The 27,650-nt window shown below is 42.6% G+C and overlaps 2 protein-coding genes and 1 long non-coding RNA gene across 9 annotated transcripts in view; 2 read left to right on the forward strand and 1 right to left on the reverse strand.

Annotated features, from left to right (window-relative positions):
* Nucleotides 1-27,650, forward strand: part of CEP85L (centrosomal protein 85L) — a 149,197-nt gene that overhangs the window by 82,307 nt on the left and 39,240 nt on the right. The window lies entirely within an intron of this gene.
* PLN (phospholamban) lies at nucleotides 1,928-18,663 on the reverse strand. Of its 5 annotated transcripts, none has more exons than XR_013949608.1 (3): nucleotides 16,654-18,663; nucleotides 11,487-11,521; nucleotides 1,928-5,027 (listed from the first exon to the last, which is right to left on the reverse strand). XR_013949608.1 is itself a non-coding variant. In XM_080588104.1 (3 exons), the coding sequence occupies exon 3, from the start codon at nucleotides 9,550-9,552 to the stop codon at nucleotides 9,394-9,396; it is 159 nt and encodes a 52-aa protein (XP_080444230.1). In that variant the 5' UTR covers nucleotides 9,553-9,675; nucleotides 11,487-11,597; nucleotides 16,654-18,663; the 3' UTR covers nucleotides 6,574-9,393. The 5 variants fall into 5 exon arrangements, 1 of the variants encoding a protein (XP_080444230.1); XR_013949609.1 differs by having other exon boundaries at nucleotides 11,487-11,597; nucleotides 16,654-17,124; XR_013949610.1 differs by lacking the exon at nucleotides 1,928-5,027 and adding an exon at nucleotides 6,574-9,362 and having other exon boundaries at nucleotides 11,487-11,597.
* LOC308193409 lies at nucleotides 17,665-26,190 on the forward strand. Its single transcript, XR_013949613.1, has 2 exons — nucleotides 17,665-17,885; nucleotides 18,654-26,190. It is a non-coding gene; the product is annotated as an uncharacterized lncRNA (long non-coding RNA).

Consider the following 27,650-nt stretch of genomic DNA (forward strand, 5'->3'; position numbering starts at 1 on the left):
TAGTAACAGGGGAGCTCCTCGGAGCGTTTCTCTGCTTTTCCCTCTCCCAGTTGCAAGGGGGGACCGCAGGGAGCAGGACAGCACTGACGGGCATGGAGGAGCTCTGGTGGCTTTGACACGCACTTCCACTGGGACTGGGGTTGTGTTGATGGGCCTTGAAACATGGTCAGTCAGATTTCCTCAGGCGAGAAGATGGGGTTGTCAGGTAAGACCCCATGAAACAGAAAAATAAAGCATGGGCAAGAGCTGGAGCCTTTGGGCTCCTCCAGGTGTCCTCTGCTGCCTCCCCGCCACCTTTCTGCCCAGAGGTTACAGCCGTGACGAGGAAGGAGGACAGAAAGGTGAGGAAAGGAGAATGTTGTTTTGACACAATATTATTATTTTTTTAAAGAAACCTCATCATAATTATAATTATTTTTCCAAAGATATTGTGTAGTGTTTTGTGACTTTTTTCAAAGCTACGCACTGTGTGTGCACCTGGGAACAGAGATGGTATTATTTCTGAGAAAATAAATACACTTATAATCCTAAGTGAAATATATATGTAGGAAAGAGAGAACAGAAAGCCTAAGATTTTTTTCAGAGGAAGCTGGTGAATGAAAAAACCACCACAAAATCCTCAATAAAATTCTTTTATTTTTCTTTTCCTGTTAGTGGGTAATATTTTTGCTATTTTACTCTTTGTAGGTAAGCATCTATGCTGGTGGAAATGTAGTGTTTTTTACAGGACTGAAAAAAATGCCATTTATCATAATTCGGCTTTAAAACTATCATTGCCATGAACAGAAAACAAAACAAACTTTGCTTTAAACTGTGAACGTAGAGCAGCTCTGTGTATGTTTTAGGTAGGCTGGCAGAGGGAGGGAGTATAGAGAACAACTGTCACTAGGAAAGTGAGGACAGACTACAGCTAACTCCTGAGTTGATTTTGAGGACTGATCACTCAGGAGTAGCTACTGGACTTAAAAAAAATCTGTTTGTAGACTGCTTTATTATGCCCATAACAGTGTACTAGATACCTTTTCCCCTGCTAAATTCTGAATTAGAGTTTATTCTAGAAAATAAGATTTGAGTTTAAATTTATTGTAAAAGAAAATGTATTACAGCCCTTAAAAGCTGTTCCAAGATTATTGACTGTCAGAATTAAAACTCTTCACTTTCTTTGTAGTCTGAATTTGTCTGAACCCACCAGCTACCTGTTGTTTTTCTGTTGCGCTTTGCTCCCCAAATTTCTATTTCATCATAAATTTAATTATTTTCAATGTACAGCAGATCTTTTAGTCTTTCAGCAGACATGACCATTCTAATACTTTTTTTTAAATTTTGTTTTAAACCCTAAGGTAAATAATGATTAGGCATAGGTTAAAGAGAAAACGCTTATAATACACAACAGGGATTCCCGTTGAACTGGGAGGACATACAAATCTGGCTGCATGAAGGCTGTATGTTGTCACATAAATGCATTTCTTAAAGCCTTGTCCTGGCATCTGAATGCAATTAGGTAGATGCTGTATGTTATTCCAGAAATGAAGTTTAAAATGAAAGCATGCCTTCAAACCTGTAGGGGATGATACAGTAAGAAAGAAGGCTTCAGAAGCTTTCAGCCTGTTTATTAACTCTGGTAGTGTTTTGGGCCTGATAGGATGAATCTGTTTTAGTTCCAGTTCATGGGGCATCTGTAGGATTTCCTCATGGTGAGCTAACTTGTATCAGAATATAGCAGAGAGAATAGATGGAAATTGCTTAAGTGCATCTTTTTCCTTTAAGGTATCTAGTTTCCCGTTTGTTCTTTAATGAGGAAAACACTGCCTTGTTTATACCGTGTATATAAAAGGTCCTGTGAATTAGATTTTAATGCAGTGAGAAATTAAGAGATGCTGCAACAATTGTCATTTCAAAACAGAAGTAAACCACATGCATACCTAAATATTGGCAAACATCATGTAAAACTTTAATTGAAGGAAAAAGTTACAGCATGCTTCAAATAACATTGTTGCCACAGAAAAAAATATTCTTAAATGTGAACCCGAAAGTAGTTTTTCGTATGATCCTGACAGGTCAGAAGACTGGAAAAAAGATAATATAATTTTTCCCATGTCACATTTTGATGAAACCGTACTTTTCAGCAAGATAAAGCTTTATAACACGAACAATTATAACCTGTGGTTAACAGAATTAATTCATTACTGTGAGCTTTTGTGTTCTGTTTCTTTTACAGTGAAGTTGGCTGTAGTCTGACAACTCGTAGTGAACGTGTGGGGTCAGGCTAAGTGCTAGCAGATGATGGTAAACCAAGCTTGGACCATGCCTGATTGCAAAAAGAGGCTTGGCATTGGTTAGCTGGTAACTCTGCCAGTTTTGTGCGTCATCTCAGGAAAATGCACGTTTCGACATTTGTTTAAGATTCTGTAATTTTCATTGTTGGCTGGGAGAAGTTTGGGGTAGCTACGTGCTGATAGCAGAGTTTCTTACAGACTTTGTATGTGACGTTTGGTTTGGAAATAAGTGGTAGGTGGAGTTGGTAGACTCATCTCTGTCCTTTTATTAAAAAGGAATCTATGATTATTTTTTTTTTTTCAATGCTAACTCATTTAACTCATTTGAGCTGTTCAGCTGTCAGGTTTCGCTAAGGTAAGGAAACTTTTGTATGTACAGAAGAACATCCATAAAATAAGCTGTGTGCGATCCAGAGGAGCGTATCAGTGAAGAGCCATTTTGCTGGGAAAACCGTTTCTACTCTTCTTTAGATGAGAGTGGGCTTCATATCATTTCTGTGGATTTGATTATGCTTTGTGCCATCTCTTATTGGTGTCAAGCACCAGTAGAAATCCTTCTAAACAATACACAACAACAGAACTGTTAAAACATATATCCCTTGTATGTAAATCTACAGATTTTGAAAGCAGAGTATTTCAAGATAACCAAAATAAATGATAAAGTGGTTACAATGATAGAGCTGTGCAAAGTTTTCTGCTCTAAATACAAATAGGAATTGATATGATTGTATCAACATAAAAAAAGCTGTAGATGCATAGCTTGCAGAAGCTATTTTAAACGTTTATTGCACATACTTCAAAGCACACGAGAGAAAAAACTTCATGTTGCCTATCCATGCTGCCCCACCTAACGGTGCCTGTGCGCCGGAGGACATAGTGCGGTGTGGAAGCCTGTTCGTGGTGGGACCTGCGTGAACTTCGCGTTTCCCTCAGCACGTTGTCTTTTCCTTTGGAAAGTCTTTTACATATCCAGCTCAGACGGGTCTGCTGCAGATTGCTGTTGGTTCAGCTACAGCAGCAATTGTCTGGAAATCCCGAGCGTGGCCACGAGTAGATCAGCTCTGTAACACAGTGAGTGCTTGTGGGAGGTGCTGGGTCAGCGGCGTACCTGCCAAACCAGGGGTGCTCTGCTGGCAGCAGACAGCTGGAAACTGGCTGTTCCCCCATCCCATGGGCAACACCTGCGTCTTTTGACTGCTAACACTCATGTGTATGGCATTAAAAGTACCGTACAATACACGTGTGGTGGTATACTTGGTTCCCAATTTGTACTTGGGAAAGAGATGCTAAAGGGTAGGCTGCTTGGCCCCAGTGTAGTGTCCGTAATCTACTTCTGGCCACCTTCTTTCCCTACATGTCTTAGGTGTGTAGAGCTACCTTCCGGGGAAACAAATCCAGCAGAAGCGAGCTCTCGTTGGTCACTGTCCTTCCCAGGGCCCGTGGGGAAAGCAGACCATCCCACGAAGGTCCCGTGAGAAGCTTGCGTTGCAGCTTGGGGTGAGGACGAGCAATGGGCGGGCGGTTGCTCTGGCAGGTAACAAGAGGTGCGTCAAATGCAGCCTGAGGGCTCCCGCACTGCACCCTCGCCCTGCACACGGGAGGTAAATCCGACTTGCTGGGGACGTAGCACGCTCGCCGTTGTGCGGATGCACCGACTGCTCACCTGCACAGCAGTGTTAAAGGCGTCACAAGCACGGGTGTGACAACCTGTGCTAACGCCCCTTCTTTTCTGTTGTCTTAGCCGCAGCTTCTTCCGATACTGCTGTGTAACACAAATGGCTTCTGGCTTGTAAGGTGTTGCTGTGAACCACGGGTGTCGAAAAAGAGGTCACTGATAATTATGCTTTCATATTTGAACTTCACCTATCTAAATCCCAGCTGCTGCAGGCTGCAGTTCATTGCCATTCTTCTTCCATCTACAGCATCTGTGCTTTCGCTCTCTACAGGTAATTTGATGCGTGCTGTTGACCCCATGTAGGTGTTTCGTTTTGCCTTCCTGTCATATTTCTGGTGAAGTATCCATTCTGTGGAAACCCCATTTTTAAAATTTGATTTTCTCTTTCCCCTTTGCGGAAATTCTGTTCCTTGAAGGCTGCTGATCGTTTGCAGATCTTTAAATGCAGATCAGCTGTAGGAGTGAGGAAACTGAAGTAGCTGCTTACGCACACTTGGATTTCTTCCTGTACTCAGCAGGGCTCTAGATGCTTTCTTTAGTCAATGGCAGGACATAATCTTGTATACTTTTAGGTTCACTTTCAGATGAAATAGGTACATGAACACTTTCTCTGTCAGTTATTTCAGTCTTGGCATATTTATGGTCAGATAGTTTGATGTCTTTATGTTATCATTGTAAAAAAACAACAACCAAACCCTCAGAACAAGATTTTTGGGAAAAAAAAAAAAAGACCCTCACAGGGCTTCACATCAGCTTCACAAGGATGAATGCGAGCACCAGAACCAAGACAATGAGCAGGAAATTGAGAAGTAAGTTGAGACCTCTGTTGTGAGCAAGATCCATAATGTGCATCTGTCTGCCCTCTTGTGCTTGGAACAGACCCTTGGTTGCAGCTTTGGGCTGCTTGCTGAGTTAGAAGCAGTGCAGATTCACATGAACTTCATTGTGTCCTCAGCTGTTTACCTGTTCTTAGTTTCCGCCACTTAAGAAAAAATTGTTTGTTTACAAAAAACAGATTTTTCCCTTCCAAAAAGGAATCTGAGTGTTCCCAAAGGCCTTCTTGTTTTTCCAAATACCTTAAAAAATAATAAATATTTAAAGTTAATGACAGCTTCCATTTTACTGCTGTGCTCCTGAAGAACTGATTAATGGGGAAAGGACGTGGATTTTATACATTTTGGCTCTTTATTTACTTTTTCCATGTGCATGGAACTTTTCAGGGCCCACCGGGAATAGTCATTCTGCTGGAAGTCGGGGTTTATTTAAGACTCCAGCAACAGATTGTTGAAAAACAACTTCTCCAAGATCTTTGTAAGTGCAAAATATGAAAATTATAGCTTCTGGGAAAAATGTACCTCTGTTTAAAGGAGCATTTCCTACACTTCTAGGGTTTGGCATCATGCCACGTGGTAGGTACTGTTTTGCCAACAGCGTGCTGCGTGGGGTTCTTTGCAGCTTTACAAATTCCTTATTAAGAATCTAGATTGAGCTGGCACAGGATGCATCTCAGTGCTTCTAATAGCACGTACGCAATAGCTTATTTAAGATGATATTAATAACTTAGCAATTCCAGTTTATGTGCAGAAATGTGTATATAAAAATAGAGGAAACAAATAAGACCAGTGAGCCCTAACGCTGAAATGTTGCCAAAACTTCCTTTTAATATTCAGCTGAATTCTTAGGGAAGATCACAAGAGGGCAGTGTTTTATAGTTCTGTATTTTATACAACAATGGGACTTTTGGCATTCTTATCTTTAAAAAGAAAAAACCCTAGGCTTATAAAGCAATCGTATTTTTCTAAACTGGTTGTCAGATACTCCAATAAATCTGGGACCTATTTTAAATGACTTTAATTACCAGGGTTCCGACTAAGATGAACAACAGTTTTTAAAGGAATCCTTACAAACGTATTCTGGTTTTAATCCTCTTGGCAAGCAAGAGGTGTTCGCTCATCTCCTTCTGTAAGCAAAACACAGAGTTTCTTCAGATTTTAAGATCTAGGTCAAATATAGAAGGAACACATTTAGTGTTAAATAAAAGATACCTGTGGATCTTGTAGGACATCACAAATATTTTCTAATCGTGTTCTGACAGACACTATTAATGGCTATACGAAGGTAGGTGTCTGACCCTGATCTACAGTACAGTAGTTTGCTTCCAGATATGAACCAGGATACTCTCTAAATGAATGTCTTTGTTACTCTATGCTCAAATTCTGGCACAGCAGTGTAGGTAAAGTACCAGGTTCCTGGTGCCCTTTAAAATGCCTTACCAGCTATCCAGAACAAAACTCGAAACTCTGAAATGGAAAAATGGAAAAACTGGTGGATTTATCAACATCTGCTGAAGACCTGGCTGAGAAGATGCATCTTTAAATCCAATGTATTTTTTTGTTCCTGATCCAAACCTTTCCCAGTATAAAGCTGCCACAGATGTTTGCCATTTAAATCACTGAACCATTTTTTGATTTGATTTTTATTTCTTATTTTTTGAGAAGAGTAATACAGTATTGCCTGTTCAGCTTTCTTTATTCACTACCAGTGTGTAAGACAAAGTAGCAAAATTACATAACGTTGGGTGGAGCAGAACAGAGAAAAGAAAACTTAATCCAAGCCACCTGCTGTGTGTGGAATTTTTATTATGGCTCATAAAAGTATTGAACTTATTGCTTACACTTCCATAAAATTCACCACTACTATGTGTAGTAGTTGGTGAGTGAAAATTAAGTATGTGTAAGTGATTTGGACATAGCAAAATATGCAAGATTTCTGTTGAAAACCAAAACAGAATAAACAGAGGTATAAAGAATCAGAAAGCTTTGTGATAACTAGTTCTTTTTCACATCATTTTAATTTATAAGTAGATAATAGGATGGATACTTTCTTATAAACTTACTTGTATTTGAGTATCTTATTTTATGCATTAATATATTTTCAAACAGTCATTTTAATAAATAAACATACAGTAGATGCTAGTTGTAAAGCTCTTACAAGTATACAAAGAAGAATACTATGTACAAAAGGTTTTATCTCTGGGTTTGGTTGACATTTTGTGATGTAGAGCGTGGTAGCAGTTTTTCATATCAGTAGAACCCCGAGACAGAAATGAACCTTATGGTACATGCAGTCTATCTGCGTTACTGAAAAATAACAGCAGGACTTCCAGCTTATTTATATCCTGGCTTTGTTATTGGTTATTTATTGTTTTTAAATAAATAATGGATTTTCAGGTACATAAGAGAGATGTGGGTATTTTATTTTTTTTGTGGGGTGTTGTGCTTTCTTTATTCTTAGCAATGCTTTGCTTTGACTTCCATATGTTACTGGCTTCTGGAGCCTATAATTCCAACATATTCTTAAAATGTATGTGTTGATATTTTACTCTTAGCACCTTTCCTTTTCAGGGAGTTTTCAGTACTATAAAACTGTTAGATTATTTCCAGTACAAGTTTCTTGAACCGCTACCAAAGCAAACTAAAGCTAGAAACCCTGCCCATCACAAAAATAAATCTTTAAAAAGAGAAGAAAGTAACTTTATTTATGATGGTTATTATTTTCCCCACAGAAGTAGTACACTACGTCTGTGAACTTTCTTAAAAAGTAGTAATAGGGAAAGTACGCGTACAAAAATCTCATGCATTTGTGGGAGCGGTCAGAAGGCGTGAAACAGGAATTGAGATTTATATTGACAGTTGTAGTCAGTAATGCTGATAGATTAACTTGAAATGGGGTGCCTGTGTTGCTGGTTTCATCAGTGCTTGCCTTAATCCTCATACAAGTAACTAATTAACTAACTTTAGCGATTAACCTTATTTCAGAGATCTGCTCTCAGCATATCTATTTGCTAGTTGGGATGTGCATCACCACTGGGCTTTCATTACATCCAGTATAGATTTTTTTCAAAGATTTCTTCTCTTCCTGCTCAGCTGTTCATTGTCAACCTTGATTTAGGTAATGTTAAGTCTTAAAGGCAGAATACGAGATTAAGGTAAACTTGATATTTTGTATTTATCAATGGGATTGCTTGCATGAGGTGGTATAGAAAGATTCCTGTTGAAAGTAGATGTCTGTCTGACCTCTGTCTGTGGATTCTTGAGCTTTCTTTATATTTGAAAATTGTGTAAAGTTTCTAGAAATTTACCTTAACACCAGCAACACACCGGATGGTTGGAAGTGTGCTCAGGCTTATTACCAATAACTATTGGAGCAGAAACTTCATCTTTTGTGTTTAGACTGTGGTTTACATACTGAAGAGATTTTTCTGCAATGCTTTCCTTCCTGTGCATAATGATATTTATCATTTATCTTAGGAAAATGCTTGTTTGTTCTCTAAGGGGTGTTTGCAGTTGAGGATGGTGGTGTTACTTGGATTTTTATGGTATACCCCAGTCACAGTAGTAAGGGTAACCTAAACCTTTTGCTTTACCGCATCAAATATAAGCCACCTAGAATGACATTGGCAAATATCAAGCTTTTTTGTAGTTTTAAACTAAGGCAATTACTGCATATGTTACATCAGGCCATAATAAACTTGTCTGAAGCCAAGTATTAAGAACTTGGAGAACTATTTTTGATTTTTCAGTTGTGCCAATTGTTATGTCAGTTACAGAAAATGAACTCTTTGATACCAGTATGGTAGTGTCAATATTTCTGTAAAAACATAGTGAAAGATCTTTCCAGATGTCTTTTAAACCTGGAAGCTTGTATCTAGTGAAAGTGCAACAGTGATAAATATTGTGAGTGGAGTTGCCTTTTTTTCAGATCCAAGTTGTGTGTGTGTATATATACATATATATAAGATCCCGTAAATAGGGAGAAAAGCATTTGAAGTAATGTAATCTGGGTTAGAAGGTATTTTTCTTTTACTCTCATTCTCCTAAAAACGCTAGAGCAATTTGAATGCCTTCAGTCGGTAACGCAAAGGTGCAGCATCTTGGAGTAAGCAGAGCAGAAATGCTCCCGGTCTGTGCTGTGATCTGTGGGCCTGCAGCTCTGCTTTGGGCAGACGGCGGCCGCATTGGGAACAGGCCCCGTGGCTTACGGGCTTTCAGAGAAACGTAAAGACACTCAGCCCTGAAAAAGTGCAGTTGCTGTTTGCGTGTACTGGCTAAACCACCAGGAGCTGGCTGAAGCACGGAGAAACTTACCAGCAGTAAGGAGAGGCAGTGCTTTACACCAGTCACAAAAGACAGCTCTTGCCCGAGACAGGTAAATTAGGTCATGCACAGCTGTGTAACACAGGCTCTAGACACCGTTCTGCACAGAAGTGTGTTTTTAATACATGTAGCAGGTGGTAAGAGAATAGCGCGGCGGTTGGCATACAGCTTTAGTCCAAGTGCTAGCCCCTCTCCCAAGAGGATCCTTGCATTGGGATTGGAGGTGGAGGTCTCTCTTCCCTTTGGGTGGCTTTCCTAGAGGACAGTGCAGAGAAGTGCTGGAACTTCAGAGGAGCATCACAATGATACAGATCAGCAAGAGGCAAATTAGAATCAGGCAGAAATTCACAAAGAGCTCCTGGAGCCTTTGGCGTGCTTGTGGGTTGACCTCAATAGTTGAGGCTCTCCTCAGAGCGGAGCGGGTTATGTATTGGACCTTCTCCATGGCAACAAGAAAGCAGAGGGCACAAATCAGAGGTTTTAGGAGTGCAGGAAAGAAGAGAAGTTGTCAGGAACAGTGCAAAGTGCCTATTATCTTCTCTTTTTGTTTTAGACAGCCTTTGTGGAGCTGGGAAAGCAGGAAAGTGAAGAGTTAGAAACGCAGAAGTAAAGTGCTTTGATAAGTGCAAACGGAGATTGTTTTAAAGCCCTAAGAAGCCCAAAATAAATAGGTTGCCTTCACAGTGGTTTTATTTTAAAATGGGATTTTGACAATTCTATTTTCCAGGTTCAGGTTTGTGCTGTAGTGTGCTTCTCCTCCCGGAGGCTACTGAGCACCTGCTTTTTGGCAGGGGCGATGAATTGTAAAGTGGAAACCATGGAAATGCAAGACTTAGGATCTAACGCCACGATCTGGGTAATCTTTCCATCCCTCACAGGCTGTGAAAAGGCCAGGGCTGACCTCCCCCCGCTCTCCCCCCACTGGTACCGGTTGAAGCACACCTGACAGCCTGGTGGCGTGGCGGGAGGCCCAGGCCTCGCGGCCAGGAGGCCTGGCTCTGGCTGCTGGCTGTCAGGGCCCTGCGCGGGCCGTCTGGCTTCCCAGCCCCTTATTTTGGAAGGGAGGGAAATAAATCTAGTTGATGCGTTGCCATTCCAAGTCAAAATGCTTTATGGTGTGTAACTAAAAGCTATCCATCACAGAGGCAAGGAATTTTAGTATATTTCTCGTCAGACAAAACAGAATAAGGACTGAAATGTTTTTCTCTACACGTGGCACCACGCGTTACAAAGTTCAGGCACACAGGCAGAGGGCTGCTATGAGGGACAAAATAAAGCATGTGTATAACTTTGTCCCATAAGTGAGCGTGTTTTATTTCAAGGAAATTGTCTCCCTTGTGATGGCAGATGGCCATGGGGTGTCAGTTGTCTTAAAACTCCTGGCACACAGCTGGGGTGTAAAACCCTCCTCTGTGAGCCTTGCGTGGCGAGGGGCTGACCGTGTGTGCTTGCTCTGCTCAGAGCAAAGGGCGTTCTCCAGGTGTGGTGGCAATGTCAGAAATTACTTCCTAAGATGACGATGGTATATGCATCTCTCAAACTTTGCTCTGAAAGCTGAGCTTGCCCCTGAGTGTTTTATGAGTGTGTATCGTGATACACAAGGCCTCTCTTTTTTTGGCAAGAAATGATACCTATGCCTGTCTTCCTATCTGTTCGTATATGTCAGATAAAGGAAAACAACTGCTTAGGTGTCCTGCTGCATAAATTATGTGAATCCTGACTGAGTCAGAGACACTGATGTCCATGGATTTGTCTGTAGATATGCCTAAAATGGAAGAACCTTAAAATGAAACAAAAAGTGTCTTTCAGATGGGGCATGGTAGGGGACCACTAAGGGATTTTGTTTGAGATTTTGTTGATTTAAGTTTGATTGGAGCAGGGTTGGGTCGGAGCTGCACGTACGCACACCAAGACCGTTTCTGTGGGCCCCGTTGGATGGCCTGCAGTCTTGTGAGCCATCAGTGGTGAGGAGAGGCAGGAGATGTCTTGGGGAGGACAAGAAGTGCTCTTGCCTGGGGGGAAGCATGTAGTCGGCATGCTCAGTTGAGCTGTCAGGCTGGTGTTAGCTATTTAAACATGTGCTAGCAGCCCGGCAATACAGAGGGACTTTTTTTAAAAATGGAAGGTGGTAATATGTTAAAGCATATACAATTTATGGCTAGAAATATGCATAGAGAAGGGACCAGGAAAGGTCAAAATACAGTAACTTGGTTTTCTTAACAGTTTGTGTGGGTTTGGAAGTTTTTAAAACACCTCCATGTCACCTTACCTACTAAGGCTATCTGTGGGAGTTTTCCTGTAAGCAAAGGAAGCAAATTCTGCCCATGTTTCAACAAGTTTTAATTTACAAGTTCATGGTTTCAAGTAATAAACACATACCTGGCTTGTTAGTCCTCCATGACGCTGTCACCCACCTAAAGTGTGCATAAACGGAAGCAGGGTCAGTAACACAGCTGCAGCTGGGTGGCTAGCAAGGTCAAAACGGACAGCCTGAAAAACAATTACACTGAAGTGAAGGGCGGTCATTGCCACAGGTAGGAGCTGTTCTCCTCTTTAGTCCCCTGACTGTGTTTTAGGTCAGTGTTAAGTAGTATTATGCGTATACAAACCACTTGTTGAAAGGAAAGTGCACCAAAAGGGCAAGTTGCATTTGACTTTTTAATGTCAAACAGTGTTGTGCTCAGGTGTGACAAGGCCAGAAGGGAGGCTGTTGGCTCTACAGCTGTGTTTAATCCAGCATCGCTGATGGATGTGAAAGACCTGCCATATGCCCAGGGCAGCTCCCCAGGCTCACCCCATACGTTTCCCTGTTAGGGGATCCCCTACGCCCAGCGCCACAGGGTGAGTCACCGATCACAGTTACTGCTTCCATCGTCGCTGGCATGTGGCTGTTTCCCAGGTTCGTATTAGGCTATTTTAAACTTTGTTTCTGGGTGTCCTTCACCATGAGAGGAGATCTGTGGCTAAAGTGAAAACTGTGGGCCACACTCATTTGTGGTGCAACTGCATTGACTCCATTGAAGTCACACGGGATAAATTTGGCTCCTTTGGAAATGCCACAGCAATTTTAGACACAGCCTGTTTCCTGTCATATGTTTACTAAATGCAGCAGTGATATCAGTGGAATAGGAGAGGTTTGACATATTTGATTTGTTGCTGTCCCATACGACCAAATTAAGCCCTGAAAAGGTATTGTTTAAAAGTAGTATTGTGTAATAGTATATCTCATAGATTTTTGCAATGAAATGTCCTCAAAAAACAGCAATTCAGTCTCATCAGCTGAAAATAGGTCTCTCAATAACCATAAGCATAGTGATGCAAAAAAGTACCATCAAGTTCTGCGATCCTTGGTCTAGGACATGTTCAGAACTGTTAACAAAAATTACCTGGCGTAAGAAATTGCTCTCTGTGTTTGTATGAGCAGTATGATGCCCCTAGGTAGGAAGGTTTATTGCGTGTTCAGAGGAGATGCACTTAAAGATTTGTATGCATGGTGCTAAAGTGAAGAAGAAACGCTGTGAGTTGAGTTGAATCTGGAGCCTTTTGTCCCAATTGTCTGTGGGTTGTGTGGACCCCCCCCGGGAGGAGATGTAGCAGAGGGTTAAAGCTCTGCCAGCGCCTGCAGTTAATGTGTAGGCATGCTCATCGTCTTTGCTAGCTTCCTACCTTAATGTATATATCTTATTTCAAGTTGTGTTGCTTTGTTTTGAGCCCTGCCATAAAATGCCTCCTCCCTGGCTGTGTGGATTCATTTCGGCTGGAGCATCTCAAGTCTGAAAATTGTCTGCTTCTGTGTGAGGAAGATGAGGGCTGAGAAGGGAGTGAAGAAGGAGGCCGTCTGAATTGGCTCTCTAGTCTCAATTTAGTTCAGTGGATAAAAGCTTCCGTCAATAAAACAGAAGTTGCTTACAGGTTTTCAAGTACAGAAGTGATATGCAAAGGTATACTACTTTTTTTCTTGTAAAAGGAACGAAACTGTTTGGAGGTGACTTGCTGGGTTTTACCCCAGCAGCTGGGTTTGTATTTATCTACACTAAGGGTGCAGAATTGGGGTTCCCATTCTGATTCTAGGCTGAGAGTGGCACTAGGCAGTTGTACCAGGGAAGAAATGTTAGCCAATTCAACAGCCTGACTGCAGAGAACAGAAAACTGAGATATATATAGATATATATGTATATACTTTCATGTTAAGAAAACGTGAAAGGGGCTGAAGATCAAAAACAGAGATGGGGATGGGTGAAGGCCCGAATGCAGAAAATAGTGCAGGAGAGGACAGACCGAGGGAGGGAAGTAGAAAAATGAGCAAAGGAAGAGTGGGGGAGTGTGGAAAAAGAGCAAGGATTGTGTGAGGGGAAACAGAAAACCGCAGCTGGAGTACATTAAGTCAGTGAAGAGCGCTGGAGGCTGACTTGTGGGATATGTTGTCATTTTTTCAATTGCATGTGGAAAACTTTGCTTTGGGATGGGGTAACAACAATTCAGCTTGTAGATTTCGGGAAGTGCTGGTAACAGGAAAAGCAAACCCATCCTTTTTCTCTTTGTTTTAAAGTCTGTTTTGTACTGAAGTGTCAGTGTTTTGCATGTTTAGGAAAGGATGGGGAAAGCTCACACTTTAAAAGCAACAGTTTAGATTCATTTTTTTCCCTTCTTACTAATTCTTTCCTTTTCCAATCTTCATTGGACTAGTTTTGATGTTCTCCATATTCTCGAAGTGAGATCACCAGTTAGTAAGAGCCTTTATCTGTAGTTCAAGTCCATGAGAACAAAAAAGGTGTGGATATCAAGCATTTAAACTGATGAACACTTGAACATACCAAGCCTGGCATTTTGGTTTTGGGAGTTATCCACATGCCTCAGGTCTAACTGTGACTTTTATCTCTGTGTTGGTCCATTAAAGTAGTCTGGAAGCTAAAGCTTTTGGCTCGTTTTTAACTCTGGGTTAAATTCCCTGCAACTGCTGCAGAGCAGCACGGTGGGATCTCGGGCGAGTGCCTCAGCTCTCCACACTCATCTGCTCCCCTATTAAAAATAGGATGTGTAATGCCACGCACGTTTTCTAACCTGTTAGTATGATTTACCTATTGCACAGTAACTTTTCTATGGGGGAATAAACTCCTTCTTCCACTACACATGCCAAGTATTTAAAACCGTGTAGTTTCAAGGGGGGTATTAGCTTCTGGTGGTACCTCTGACATTACTGTTACTAGGAAATGTGGTAGGTGCAATTTGAAATGAAGTGAAAATTGAAATGCATCTAATGTGTATAAAAGGAACAAGTGGAAGGGGATTCTGAGAGTTGTTTTTCTTTGTGTTTTTACCTTTTTCAGCAGCTCAGGGGACAAAGACATGGCATTGATTGAAAGAAGAAAATAGTAGGTAAATTCAAGTTCTGGGAAATAACTCCATGCCAGGAAAGTCCTCTTAAGAGGACTCAGTCTCTAGAAGGCAAAAGCAATTTTCCAGTTTCTGATAGTCTAGGGATCATAACGTAACTTTCCTGTGGGGCTTTTTGTTTCTCAGTTGCAGTGCTTTTCTAATGCTAGTTCAAACTATTCTTACAGCACATAAAAAGACACACTTGTTCCTGTGTAGGTGTATCCCATACATTTTTGTTTGCTGAAAAATTCACTAAAAATCCCAGATTATGAACTGATTTTAGTGATTTTTTTGTTACACAACAAAGACTCTATATCTCTAACCTTTTTGAAGGATAAGAATTGAATGCAATTTTTTAAAAATAGAAATGTGATACATACATAAACCTGGTCTCACAGAGCACTAATAATATAGTTGTCTTCATCCCCACGTGGCAAAAGGGAGGGCATTATTTGCTACAGCCTAAATGCAGTATTTCACATCTGATTCATCACAATTGTCACCCGCTATGTAGCACACACTTATGTCACGACTGTCGGCTGTTGTTACTCAGTTTTGGATGTCTGCAGCGTGGGATGTTACCAGCGTGAAACTTTCGGCTTTAACTTAACAGCTGAGCCACCCTGTTGCCCAATTTAAAGCAACTCTCTCCGGTGCAGTGATAGGATTTAGGGGGAGGTGGATGGGAATCTAACCCTGGGTAGCTACAGGTGTGTGCCAGGAAGAGCTGCGGCAAGCAGAGAAGTTTCTGTGCGTGTGCGTGCATGAGCTGCGTGGTATTACAGGTGTGTGTACGCAGCGTGTATGCTAGAGGGAAGGCACTCCGACAGAATAAATCCAAGCTCTTCTCTTCACTTGAAAATGCATTTTAAGTGACTTTCAGCTTGAAAAAAACATTTGTGTCTGTCAGAATCTTCCCGCTGGTTGTAGGCTTTGGCTCGGAGGCACTGAGGGGCTAAAGCACTGCTCCAGCCTGCCGGGAGCAGCTTCCCCAGCGTGGTAGCAGATCGCTTGGCTTCGGAGCACCCGGGTGCTTCCCGTAGCTGCCTGCTACAGACCGGTACTGGGGTGCTGAGCACCAGGTCTGTGCTCTTACCTGGTGCCTGCCGGTCAGTTTGGGGGAAAGGAACTGGGGGTTGTGTGTTCAGTAACAGGGAAACCCTGCCTCACAGCGTGAGTGAGTGGGTTGCCTGTCTTCTAGGAGCAGAACCTTAACGATGTGGGAGAGGGGGGAGCAGCAGCTCTAAGGAGAAATTCCCTAGAGTGTACACCTGCATTTCCATGAATCACATTCCTCTTAAAAATAATTGTATATCCAAATATTAAAATATCCTTTATGCGGTGTGTTTCTGTGTCTTTGTTGTTCGCACGGATTTTAAAGCTAAGGTATTTGGTTGCACAGTGTCTACGCACTTCCCTTAGTTGGGATTAAATGGATTACTTTCTGCATTAAAAATGTGATGTTACAAATCCTAGCGATTATTTTACTTGCTATTAGAGGCATTCTAGGACAAAACTGGCAGTTACAATGACCAGAAGGAGAAAAGAAACCCTTAAAGGAATTCACAGCAATAATACTGTATGAATTCAGTAGCCAGAATGGAAATCCGAGTAACACGGTACAACTACAGTTCCATTACTGCTGTAAACCACGTGAATTTTTTAGTTAAGGGCACTTTTTCACCATACAGCACAAAAAGGGTAGCGCTCTCAACGTGCTCCGTCAGCAAGGCGCTGCTCCGAGTTACGTGGGGAAGGAGCTTTACCTTTGTGGGGCAGTGGAACAGGCAGCTCTGGGGACGCACGTGTCTGCAAAACTGTAAGTGAATTACTCCTGGTGGGTCTCGTATTTAAACAAAAAAAAACCAAGCAGGTTAAAAGGAGGGACAAAGGTCAGAGGAGAATGATGAAAGCTGCTCGCTTCTGCTGTGATGTTGCCTGTATAAATCATCTACCTGAGGACAGTTAGTGTCCCACAGCACATAGGAAATCTCAGATGTTTAAACACAGCGTTACCCTTGTGACGCAGAGCTGTGATGCCTAAGTTTCCGTATTTTTAATGGAGATGTAGAACTGGCTGTTAATTCGAGGAGAGGAGTTGATTTAGAAGACTACTGCTAGGGTGCCTCGCTGCGAGCCTTAAAAGCATCAAAGAAAAGAGGTCGCTTACCTCCGCTGCCGAGTGCTGGGAGCTGGGCAGCAGCCTGCTCCGGGCTGCGGGAGCCGCCTGCAGATCTGGCAACTTGTCCGAGTCTGCGACCAAGTGGTGGGAACAATTGAAGTCGGCCGAGGGGAAGAAATAACGCAAGTTTCAGAGGCAGGGCTCCCGGTGTCATTCAGCAGCGCAGAAGTTGTGATTGGTCCCGTTTCTGCCTTCTGACACCGGAGGTTGCTGCTCTCCGCTCGCTCCCAGCAGCAGCGCGTTAAAACCTTGGCAGCGCCTTCCCTCCCGTGCGGGAGCAGCCGTGAGGTTTCCCACCTTTCGGGGAAAGGAGTGAGCCGCGATTCACACGCGCTTCTTCAGGGCGAGAACTTCCACAGGAATTCCTTCCGAGGGCTCTTGTGCTGCTTTCGCTACAGCGGTCCTAATGTTTCTCCCTGACAAAAACCCAAACCCCTAGTAGTGTGGGTGATTGCATTTGGCACAGCGTTCGGACTTGGAGGGATGTTCTTTTGTACCAGGGGTTTCTTAAACTAGGCTCTTCGTATGCCTAGGCTTGGCAGTACTGTTACACAGCTGGCATTCAATTTACAGCGTGTGATGTGAGTTGTGCACAGCAGCTTTCTTCTGACAGGGCTATTTTGCTGTGTTTCACACCTCTTCCACCCTTTCAAGTTAATTTCTAGGTCAGGGTTTTTTTTCTTCCAAATAAAATCCAACACATATCAGTTCATTTCCCAAGTTAATCCTTTCTGTATAACGTGAAGTATTTTACTTTTCCTATAAAACCACCCCCACCCCCGACACCCTTCTCGGGGTGGAAACCACGCGAGTGATTTTTAAGAACCTCTCCTGCTTCTTTGGGTAGTGGTGGCAGCTGGACGCTGCTGCTTTGCACCTTACCCCCTGCGGGGAAAAGCCAGGTGTGACCCCAGCACCCGTATCCCACGCTTGTGAGAAGGTTTGGCCTCCGGTTGCAGGGGCTGCCCACGAGGAGTAGGCTTCGTGCCTCCGGGAAGTGGAGGATTTACGGGATGGGAAAGGACGAGGCTGCTGAGCGTGCGAGCATCCTGCGTCAGGCTCGGCGTGCGGATGCTCCCGGCAGCGTGAGCGTTTTCCTCATTTGGAAATGGCAGGCAAAAATACAGAAGCTGAGCCTAACTCTAAACACTTAGATCCAGTTTTGACAGTTACTGCCTAGCATAGGTTAGTGCTTGGCTTTGAACAGGACACCAGACATGGTAGGTCGTTTTTTTCGGTTGGTTCATTTGTTTTTGTTTTTTGTTTTTTATTCTTTTTTTATTTATTTTTTCGTTCCCTAGAAGCTGTGCTATGATGCATGCTGCAAAGCAGGGACAAAAGTACTTGAAGACCTTGGAGGCGATGTGGTACCGCCTGGTTTCAAACCGAGCTCTATTTTGATTTTTCTAAATAAGGTTTAGCTCTTCTGCAAAATTGGCTATAATACAATTGAAGTTAGAAACTCAGTTTTAATATTATAAATCTGACTGCTTTCTATTATCCTTTAGTACCAGACCCAGGAAATTCAGGGTCACTTGTTTCAATTGAAAGTTAATTGAGTATCTCCGCAGTGAGGAGTGCTTGTTCCTTACCAGGGCAAAGGGTTTATGCCATTTACTTATAATGGCATTATTAACGTTATAAATCTCTGACAGTCAAGCCAAGCGTATTTGGCCTTTTTACGAGGGAAGTTTCATGTTTTTATCACTTGCTGTCATCCAGCAAAAGTATGGCTGTCGTTGCTGTGTTTGCTTTTTTGTAAATGTAATATGAAACTTGTACTGAAAGTGTTACACGTGAAATTCACATCTGTAGTTCGTTATTGAGGTCTCACACCCAGCCCTGCAGTAGCTGTAATGTCAGTTCCTCCCTTTTATCAAGTCATCCTAAAGTGATAATGTTCCTGAGTTACTCTTCCCCAATTTCTCACCTTTTTGTGTTAGTGAATTGGACAGAGTCATCATTCTGGAGTTGTTGGTTTTTTTCAGATGAGATGCCCTAAAAGAATGGGGATTGTGCTGGCGAGCAGTTGACGAACAAGCCCCCGCAGCCACAGCTAGGTCTTCTTTTTAAAGAAGGATACTTAAGTGGGCGAGGTAAGGCACCAACAAAAACAGCAGTACCTCATCAGAAACATAACTCGTGCCTTCCGTGCATGCCAGTTTCAGATACAAAACTGTACATCGAACGAGACTGGACAGCCGTTCGTCCAAGGACAACAAAACTCACACCCCCGTGAATGCGGCCGGCCTGTAGGGGTGTTGCTGGGGCACCTCTCTCCACGGGGTGGGAGGTGGGCGCTGGCATCGCTGTGCCCTGCGGCTCCCTCCTGGGTGAGCGGGTCCCAGTGCCCACGGGCATCGGAAAGGAAAAGCTTTAAAAAAAGGAATCCATCCGCCTCGGAGGTTTTGGTCTGCTGTATTTTGTTCGGGGGAGCAAAAATGTGCAGCTGTTGCTTGCTTGACCTTAAATGGAGATGATCTGGGCTTTCTCCAGTGGGATTAGAGATCTGCCACCAGGGCATGTTTCTTCTCATAAATTTATTTAGAGATCTGGTTGATGTTTGGGATAATGTCCAAGAAGAGACGTGTTATACTGCAGCATACCAGCTCCTCTATTTAAATAATAATAAGACTTGTGTTCACATCAGTAATAATTTCCTAGACTTCTTTTTTTTTTTTTTTTTTTTTTTTGCTGTCACGTGCTGGTTTTGAAAACATTGGCCACCTGTGTAATCGTGAGATGTCACTGTTTGGCCCATTGATAATCTGCATGGAAACGAACCATAACCCAAGCCCCGTTATTTATAAAAGCAAAGAAACCCAGCAGTAAGTCTGCGTACTCGGGTTACCGCAGTCCTTCCTAGGGCTGCTCCAGTTGTCCCTAATACTGAATCACATCTCTACAACATCATGCTGCCTCACGTTTGATTTTCAAATAACCAAAAGCGAAGAGAAGGGAGAAGCGGATGCTCCCGAAATGCACACCGGTTTCTGTGTGTAGCTGGGACAAAGGGGCAGGTTGTGGCATGAAAGCTGAGCACAGGAATGAAAACTTTCCTTTTGTAAACCAGTGTTTCCGACCTGATTCTGAGATGCTTCCTGCAACACGTGTAGTTGCTGGTAGCCATTCAGGCATCTGCAGATGTGGCTTAGGAGGCACTTTTTGAGGTTTTCTGGTAAGGGAAAGGATCCAGCTAATCTGTCCTTCAGTTAAATTTGTACTGCAGGCCTAGTTTGACTTAAAGGGAGATGTTTCCTTTCCTTTCTTTCTGTAGAAATACAGGCAAAGTAGTGTTTTCAGCTGGTGCGAACAGTCCAGATTTACAGCAGGTAAGGAGATAGCCTAAGCAATTTGGAGATGCTCACGTTGCTCACACCTCTGAGTTCCCTTGCTTGAATTTGATAGCTTTATGACCCAAATGCTTCTGCTTTGCCTGATACATCCTTTAGCACTTATTTGACTTAGGTGATCTCACTCAGACCTGGAGTCTCAGTCAGGTTCTGACAGTCTCTTAGGGATGTTTTCAGGATGCATGGGGACGAGGTTGCCTTTCTGAGACTGCAGATTTCACTGCTCCCGTAAGCGGGGCTTACAGTCCCTTGTTAGCATTGTAGGAAGCAGCTCTGCTGAGAAATGTAGGCTTTGGCGTCGTGTTCTTCCCCTCTGGGACAAGAAGTATTTACTTTTCTTGAGCACTGGACAGTCATTAAAGTAGGCTGATCTTCACGTTTTGTTCTTCATTATAAACAAGGTGGACGAAGTTTCTGAAGCTGCAGCTTGTGAAGCATACCTTTGCAAAGCGATTAAAATACCCGTACAAAATAAATGAAGAGAAAACTACAACTTGGGCTGAAATATTTCTCATTTGGGGAATGCCGAAGACTCTGGCAGGACTAGTTGCCTGATCTGTTACTGACCAAAGACATTTTCAGAAAGGTCAGCTTGAATGTTTTCATTTTAGTCAGTGTTACTGGCATGAACTTTTGACCATTAAAGCAGATCACAGAGCTCTGAAACGTATCGTGCCTGTTTATTGTCTTCGGTGCTTTGGTCCAATGTTCGCAGAGGAGCAGGGGAACAAGAAATCTTGCCTGGCTCTTGATCTGAAAATCCACAATGGCCTTCCTCTTCCCACACCCCTGCAGAGAGCTCTTCTTTCCCTTGGATTCAACAGAGCTAACGCGGACTTGACCCGTGGAGCTTTTTATTTTGCAACAAGACATTGACAGCACAAAAAGCCACACTCTTTCAAATACCTGCTTGCTTGAATATCAGTGAAAATAGGCTAAGGAAAGTCAAATCAGTAACTGGGATGGTAGCAGTTAATTGCAGTCGTGCAAAGTGCCTTCAAAATAGCAATGTGATACAGAATAGGAAGTTCAGTGCTCTTCATTGCAGCAGAATGATTTTCCTTTCTGTGAAATTCATGTGAGAGAGCTGTATTCTGGTGTTTACCAGTGTCCCCAATTGGTTAAGCTGGACGCTGTGCTTTAGGCGGTGCGCTGAGATCCTTATACCTAAGAAACTGTGTTGAGTGTCTTTGAGATAAACTGTTCTAGGAAGCACAGAGATTAGTTGTGTCATTTGACATGTTATGAGTGATGGATGAGCGGCGGGACAAAGGCATATGAAGGAGAGATAAGGTTGGAAGACCATGTTCCAGTTGCCAAGTGGTGCTGCTGGATTATCTCCACTTGAACAGCAACTGCAGGACGGAGGAGAAGCGACTGGGGTTTAGCCTCAGCTGCTGCGTGTCGTCACCTGCAGGCTGTCCGAACAGGGACGCGAGCTTTGCCTGAACGAAGGATTTGCCGGCAGCATTTCGGAGCTGAAGGATCCTCTGGTGAGGAATCCTGCAGGAACCACCCCCATGTAGTATGGAGGGGGAGCTCGTGGACCAGTGGCCTCAACTGCGTGTTCACCTGCCTCATCGGTGTCCTTGCCCACTGCCCATCCTTTTTTTTTTTTTTTGAGAGCAGCTATATGTTAAAAGACTAGCATAATTACTGTGGTTTCTCACATACCACCCAAAAATTCAGATCCCAAACTTACTGCTTTAGAATTTGAGGGAACAAATCTTCATATTTTTCTTTGTTCCATTGTACAATGTGCCAAAATAAAAACATTGTCCTACTCCTCTAGTTCAGACCACATATGAGTTCAAAGAACAGATTCTCCCCATCTTGAAAATATTTTTCGGCTATGTATTTTGTTGTGGGCAGCTGCTTCCTGATGGAAATTGTTCTTACTCACTGGAGCGTGGAAATTTTGTCATGCGTAGTCCTGCAGGTCCTTTTGGCTGTCTGGCCACCAAGATGATGCAGAGAGCTTTTCTTCCTTGTTTTATGACTCTCTTCTTACAGTAGAAACTATTTGCTTTCCTCTTCCTGCGGCCTCTATGGAAAATGAATTTAGTCTTTTGTGGGGATTTGGTATAAAAGGCAGTGCTCCTCTATAAATTAAGAAATGAAAATTAAACAAAGGCGGTTCGATCTGAAACATGAATGTTGCCACCTTCTAGACAAGCCTCTTTCTGAGTTAAAATACAGTTGCCTAATCCATGTTATTTTGGGTTACTCTGGTGCTATTTTTAAAAGAAGAGACCAGAGTATATTTATAGTTTGGTATATTCTTGTAATAAACCGCAGCATTTACATTAAATTTGAAATTGTTCAGACTGCAGTAACTCCTGTGTAGATCAAGAAGTGTATGGATTAAGGCCATAGCATGTAATTTAATTAGTTTAATATTTTAGCTATCACTGTGAACAGAATATGAACATACTTGTTAAGGGAAGGGAAAGGAAAAAAGGGGAATACTTCACTGTCAAATAGTCTTTGAATATGCTTCCGAGGTTATATAGCTGAAAAACACAACTGCTTAAATATTGAATGTGACTTTTTCAGTGTGTGACTGTAGTGCTGGTATCTGTGATCATGCTGGTAGCTGTTATCAGGGAGTATGTATGGGTTTTATTTTCGTGATTTAATGTTTTCATTTATTAAGTAGAGAAGTATTTAGAATTTAACCAAGACCACAGAAGCAGAAGTATGGAGAGTCTCCTGAGCAACCCACAGAGCACTTGGGCTTCCTGGTGCTTCTTCCCACCCACGCAGGATTTTGCAGATTTCCATTGCTCTAAAATGCCTTAGTAATGACAGCGCAGAGAAGTACATCAAGAATTAAAAGAACCTTTTGAGTTTGACGACGGGGTAGAGTGTAGCTTAATGGAAATAAAGTGGACTAGAAATTAGAAAACAATGATTTTGAATCCCATCTATATTACCAGATCTGAGGATGTTTTCTTCGATTTCTTCCAAGACTGTAAGACAGCTATTTTGAGCCTGAGTCACAGAGGAACTAGATAAAGAGGTGCACATACAGCTTTGAAACAGCTCTTATTGAACCAGCTTTTAGTTCCCTCCAAATGCTTGGTGTTGGTGATGCGCTGTTAGTATATTAGGAAGGGTTTGCTGCAGATGCCCCACTTGTAGCAGAGTGGTCTCATCTCTACAGTGGGAGTTGTTTTCCCTTTCATTCTTCCTGTATTGAACACAAAAAGGTCACCAGGAGAGATGCTTCAGGCTGGTGTGTAGTGCAGCAGTGCAACGTTTTCAGCATTTTGAAAAATGTATTCAGAGCCTCTGAACCAGAAGATGCAACTTCGTCTTCATTTTAGCTCCAAGAATGTTCAGAATGGAGAGGACCTTGTTTTTCTTTTTAATTCAGTCAAGTAATTCATTCAATGGGTGTTAGGGTTTTTTTTTAGGCAGGAATAGTCTTTATATGTATCGTTAAAACCAGTATTTTACTTACAAAATTTGGTTTCCACACTAGAGAATTTGCTGTGTTTTGGTACTTCTTGGTGGGCCTTGAAAAAATTGTCTTAGCTTTTATCTCAATGTCCTTTCTGTAAAATGAGACTCAGAAGGCTAGTTTCTTTTTAAGATACCTCGAGGACCTACAAGTGGGATGTACTAGTTGCTGGTGATGGAAGTGCTATTTATTTTTAGTGTGATCTTTCTCTGCTCTATTTCTGCTTATACTGAGGTTCTAGGGCTTTTCCCCCACCCTTCCCCGTGAATTTATCTCCTAAAGACAGAAAACACCTTCACACGCTGACACGGATGTTCAGATGCTCACTTACATCATACTGCTACTTCGGTAGGAGACAAGTGCATTTCAAGTGCCCCTCATAAACTCAAGTGGAAAAGGTTCATAATTTGGACTGAAGCCAAACAGTTTAAAAATCCCACGCACAAACTACATGAATACCTTCTGTGCTTGTGTGGTTCCAAATTCCATAGACAATCCTGCGTTAAACTGGCTGCGTTTCTTTCGTTTGTCAGCGGCGCAGGAGTTTCAGGCCAGAATCTTCAAACACCTGACTTCTGAGATGCCAGGACCTGACTTTTCTGAAGCACAAAGCCTCTGTAATTCCTCCTAAAATCTGGGGGGAAAAAACAAAGCCAACGACAAACAGGCACATGGTGTTTCCATGTGTATTTTGTTGTTTGCCTTTTTTCAAGCTGATTTTTCAAAATTACGAGTCATTTCTGGTTGCATAATGATGTATGTGTGCTGTACGGTGATGGGGGTAGAATGATGCCCCTGAGCAATGGAAATCTTCTCGCAGTAGATCCACATGCTGTCCTGCTTGGTTTGCTGGCTGAATCACACACAGTTCCTCCAAGCAAGAGTTCCTACAGTGGGGGCAGAAACTCGAGTATGCCTCTGATTTTCACATCTGCTGACGCTTTTTAAGGTAGTCACCATCAAAAGTAAATGAGTCCTGGACTCACGTTGTGCAGAGCTCCCAAATCCGTACACCTTATAAACTTTGCACCAGCCTGTTTCTTTGGAGAACTTGTTTTTATCTTCTCATCCCCGGTAAGGTGACTGTACTAAATCCAAGGTGACTTTACTAAATCCCCCACAAGCTGTTGCTTATAAAACTTTCTTGTCTTTCTTTCTTCCTTTTTAAAATTTTTGTTCATGGTAATGAGAGCTGGAGAACAACAGAAGTGGGTTTTGCAGGGCTTTTTTGGAGGTTGTTTCTCCTTAACTGTTCAGGTGTATCCACGTAAGAGGGAGCAGAAAGCAGTGTTACCACTACCTGATCGTTCCTTCCCCGTGTGCCGTCAGTCATAACAGGTACAGGCGCTGCACCTGCCAAACCTGAAAGGAAAGTGATTTGGCTGGACCCCGTTCTTTGTGCAAGTGCCCATTGAGACCAGGTCTGGATTGCTATTTTTAAATAGTTTTTTTGTGTGTGTGCGCGTGTTTGTGTGAATACTTGGTTTTGTTTTCATATAAATATTTTGAGCATTTATGCTTTATTTTTGTGGGAATTTTTTGTTTGTGTTTAACCTCTGCTAAATCTGCTGAATGTTAAATCCATGGTTAATGTTTCTTTTAAAGATATGAAAAGCTGAAACAAACAGTGCAGAAGAAGAGAGGCCCGGTTTTCTGGTCTGGAGGCTAACACCCTAAAGATCTTCCATCTGACAAATGGGGACTGTTGATGAAGGATTTGCCGAGGATCAGTTTTTCCCAAATGCCTACTCCTGCTTCACATTAAACTGAGGGGAGGACACCTCTCTTCTTTTGCATGTCTTGTCAAGAGAATCTGATGCTGTCTGCTTCTTACGGTGTTTTAAATTTTCTTTTCCAATTACTGCACAGCAAATATTCTTTTTTTCTCCCTCATATTTGCCCAAGTCACACGCCTTTCTCATCATCCTCTTGTCACAAAAGGGTCCCGTATGTTTCTGTGCAAGACTGGTGCCAGCTCCGCTCATCCTTGCGGAGTTGCCTGAAGGCTGGCAAAAATAGAAGCCTTTTTGCTTCTTTCTAGGTCACTTTTTGCATCCAGTCTTCTTTAGCAGTGAACAGGAATAATAACTAATGAATGAGCAATTAACAGAGGCCCTCAAGAAGCTGATATTTGTAGATACCAGCAATGTATATTTAACAAAAAGGTTTTTATTAGTGGTCAGAACTTGGCTGAGGATGTCCGAGTGCAAATGTCCGAGATACTGTACTTTCAGGGATGTTTCCATTCACGATGGATTCATGACTTAAATTTTCTTCCCAACTATTCTTTTTTTTTTTCCTAATCTATTTCTGTCTTATTCATCCAGCCTGTAAAATCTTGCTGTGAAAAACGTATGCCCTACATTTGCACAGCACTTAAAACAACGGGCATTTTGTTTTACCCTTTGATTAACTGTAGTCACTTTTTGGTCATGCTGCTTTCCAGGTCAGAATGGGAAACAAAGAAAATGGAATTTAACTATTTAACTTCAGTTTATTGTTTCCCAGAAAGCTTCAAGACAAAAAAAAAAAAGAAGGAAAAAAAAGGGAAAAAAAAAAAAAAGAGATCATGGTTGTTCTCCTTCTGGAAGCTCCCTTTCATCTTCTGATTTTTTTTTTTTTTTTTAGTAGAGAACATTTGAATTTAAATGTAATGGGAAGATAAAACGCACACTTAATAAAACAAGTGCTTCTATACTTAGGAAAGACCCAATTGTTATCAGTGGAAAATTCCAGGCGCTGTTGCTTTTAACGTCACGTTAAGTGGCACCTAGAAGTGTTTTGTGTTCGTAACGTTTGCCAGAATATAAATGGAAAGGATTTCTGACAAAAATAATATTGGCGTTGTGCGGAGCGCGAAGGAATGTTATAACAACACACAAAAGCCAGGGGTGTGTAATGGTCGGTGGGAAGATAGGCGGCAGAGGGTGCCCCGTGCTCTGGTGAGCCCGGTGGTAGCTGCAGGTGCCCGAGACGAGGGGCGGTGGGGACGGCCGCGTGCTGGCACTTCACAGGCAGACCCTCCTCCCACATGTAGCAGCAGGCACCTGCGGGGATCCTGCCCGGCCCTCCGAGCTGATATTTCTTTCAGCTGCCTCGTTTGCTGCTGGAGGCTTTTCCCTAATACCCCTGCAGGTGCTAGGTGGGGCGAAACCTCCTCAGGCAGCGGCCGTCGCTGCAGCTGGCCCCCTGTGCTCGCTGCAGGTCGTGGCTGGTACCGCGGCGGTGTCACAGTGTCACGTAGCAGTGGTCTGTTCAGATTAGGAAACAGCCCTCCGCTGTGGGACAAGGCCATGAGGTCCCTAATACTCAGGTCATGTCTTGTCTGCAGCACGGCTTTCGTTTGGGAAGGGGCTTCAAACAGTCTGGGGAACGCATGAGCGTGCTTTGTAACGCCCTGACTGACTCTGCAACGTCAGCGTGGATGTGTCTGATTCTACAGCGGCACACACACAAAAAAGGGGGGGTGATTGCCCTTTTTTTGTTGTATCGCTTAGCCAGTTTTGAGACTCCAAATGACCACCATCCAATTAGCCTTCTGCAAATGGGGATACCAGTTAGTGCATCTGTCATGCTGGCTGGCTGTTCTTTGGAACGCCCTTGTGTAAAATCCATGCAGTTCAGCTCTGGCTGTGTATTTTTGTAAAATCAGCTCCTTCTTAAACGAGTTTTAATCTTGTTTTTCAGCCTGTGAGGTTGGTGCCTAACTGCCATTGTCCTGATGGGTCATCAAGTAAGGGTGGGCTTGCCCTTTAGGTCCTAAATTTTATTCATTGTAGCTCTTAAAATTTGCATCTTCTTTCAGCTGTTGGTGAGATGCTTTAGCTCCTTTTCCCTATCTTTTTAGTTTATTCTTTATTCTTCTGACACTCTTATCCCAAATTTCATTCATTCTGTATTCTCCTGATACTCTTATTCCAAATTTCATTCCACCAGTCCTGGTCCGATATGTATTCTCAGCCTGGGAAACAAAGTATTTGCAGGCTTCTTCTGTCTCTTCAGCCTATGTCCGTGGCGTTTAGCTCTTGATTCATAAATCAGTTTTTCTTAGCTTCCTAATATTAGGCTTGCTCTTCTTTGAACATGTTCTACTATTTCCGTGACTTTCTGGTGGTATGATGCCCAGGACTGAACGTGTTTTTCCAGCTGGGTTTATGCCAGAGCTA

Source organism: Anser brachyrhynchus (genome assembly GCF_964034855.1).
Source record: "Anser brachyrhynchus genome assembly, chromosome: 3".
NCBI classification, from domain to species: Eukaryota; Metazoa; Chordata; class Aves; order Anseriformes; family Anatidae; genus Anser; species Anser brachyrhynchus.

Coding starts and splice junctions, on each gene's coding strand:
- PLN (XM_080588104.1), bottom strand. CDS start 9,552: ATGGAGAAGGTCCAATACATAACCCGCTCCGCTCTGAGGAGAGCCTCA.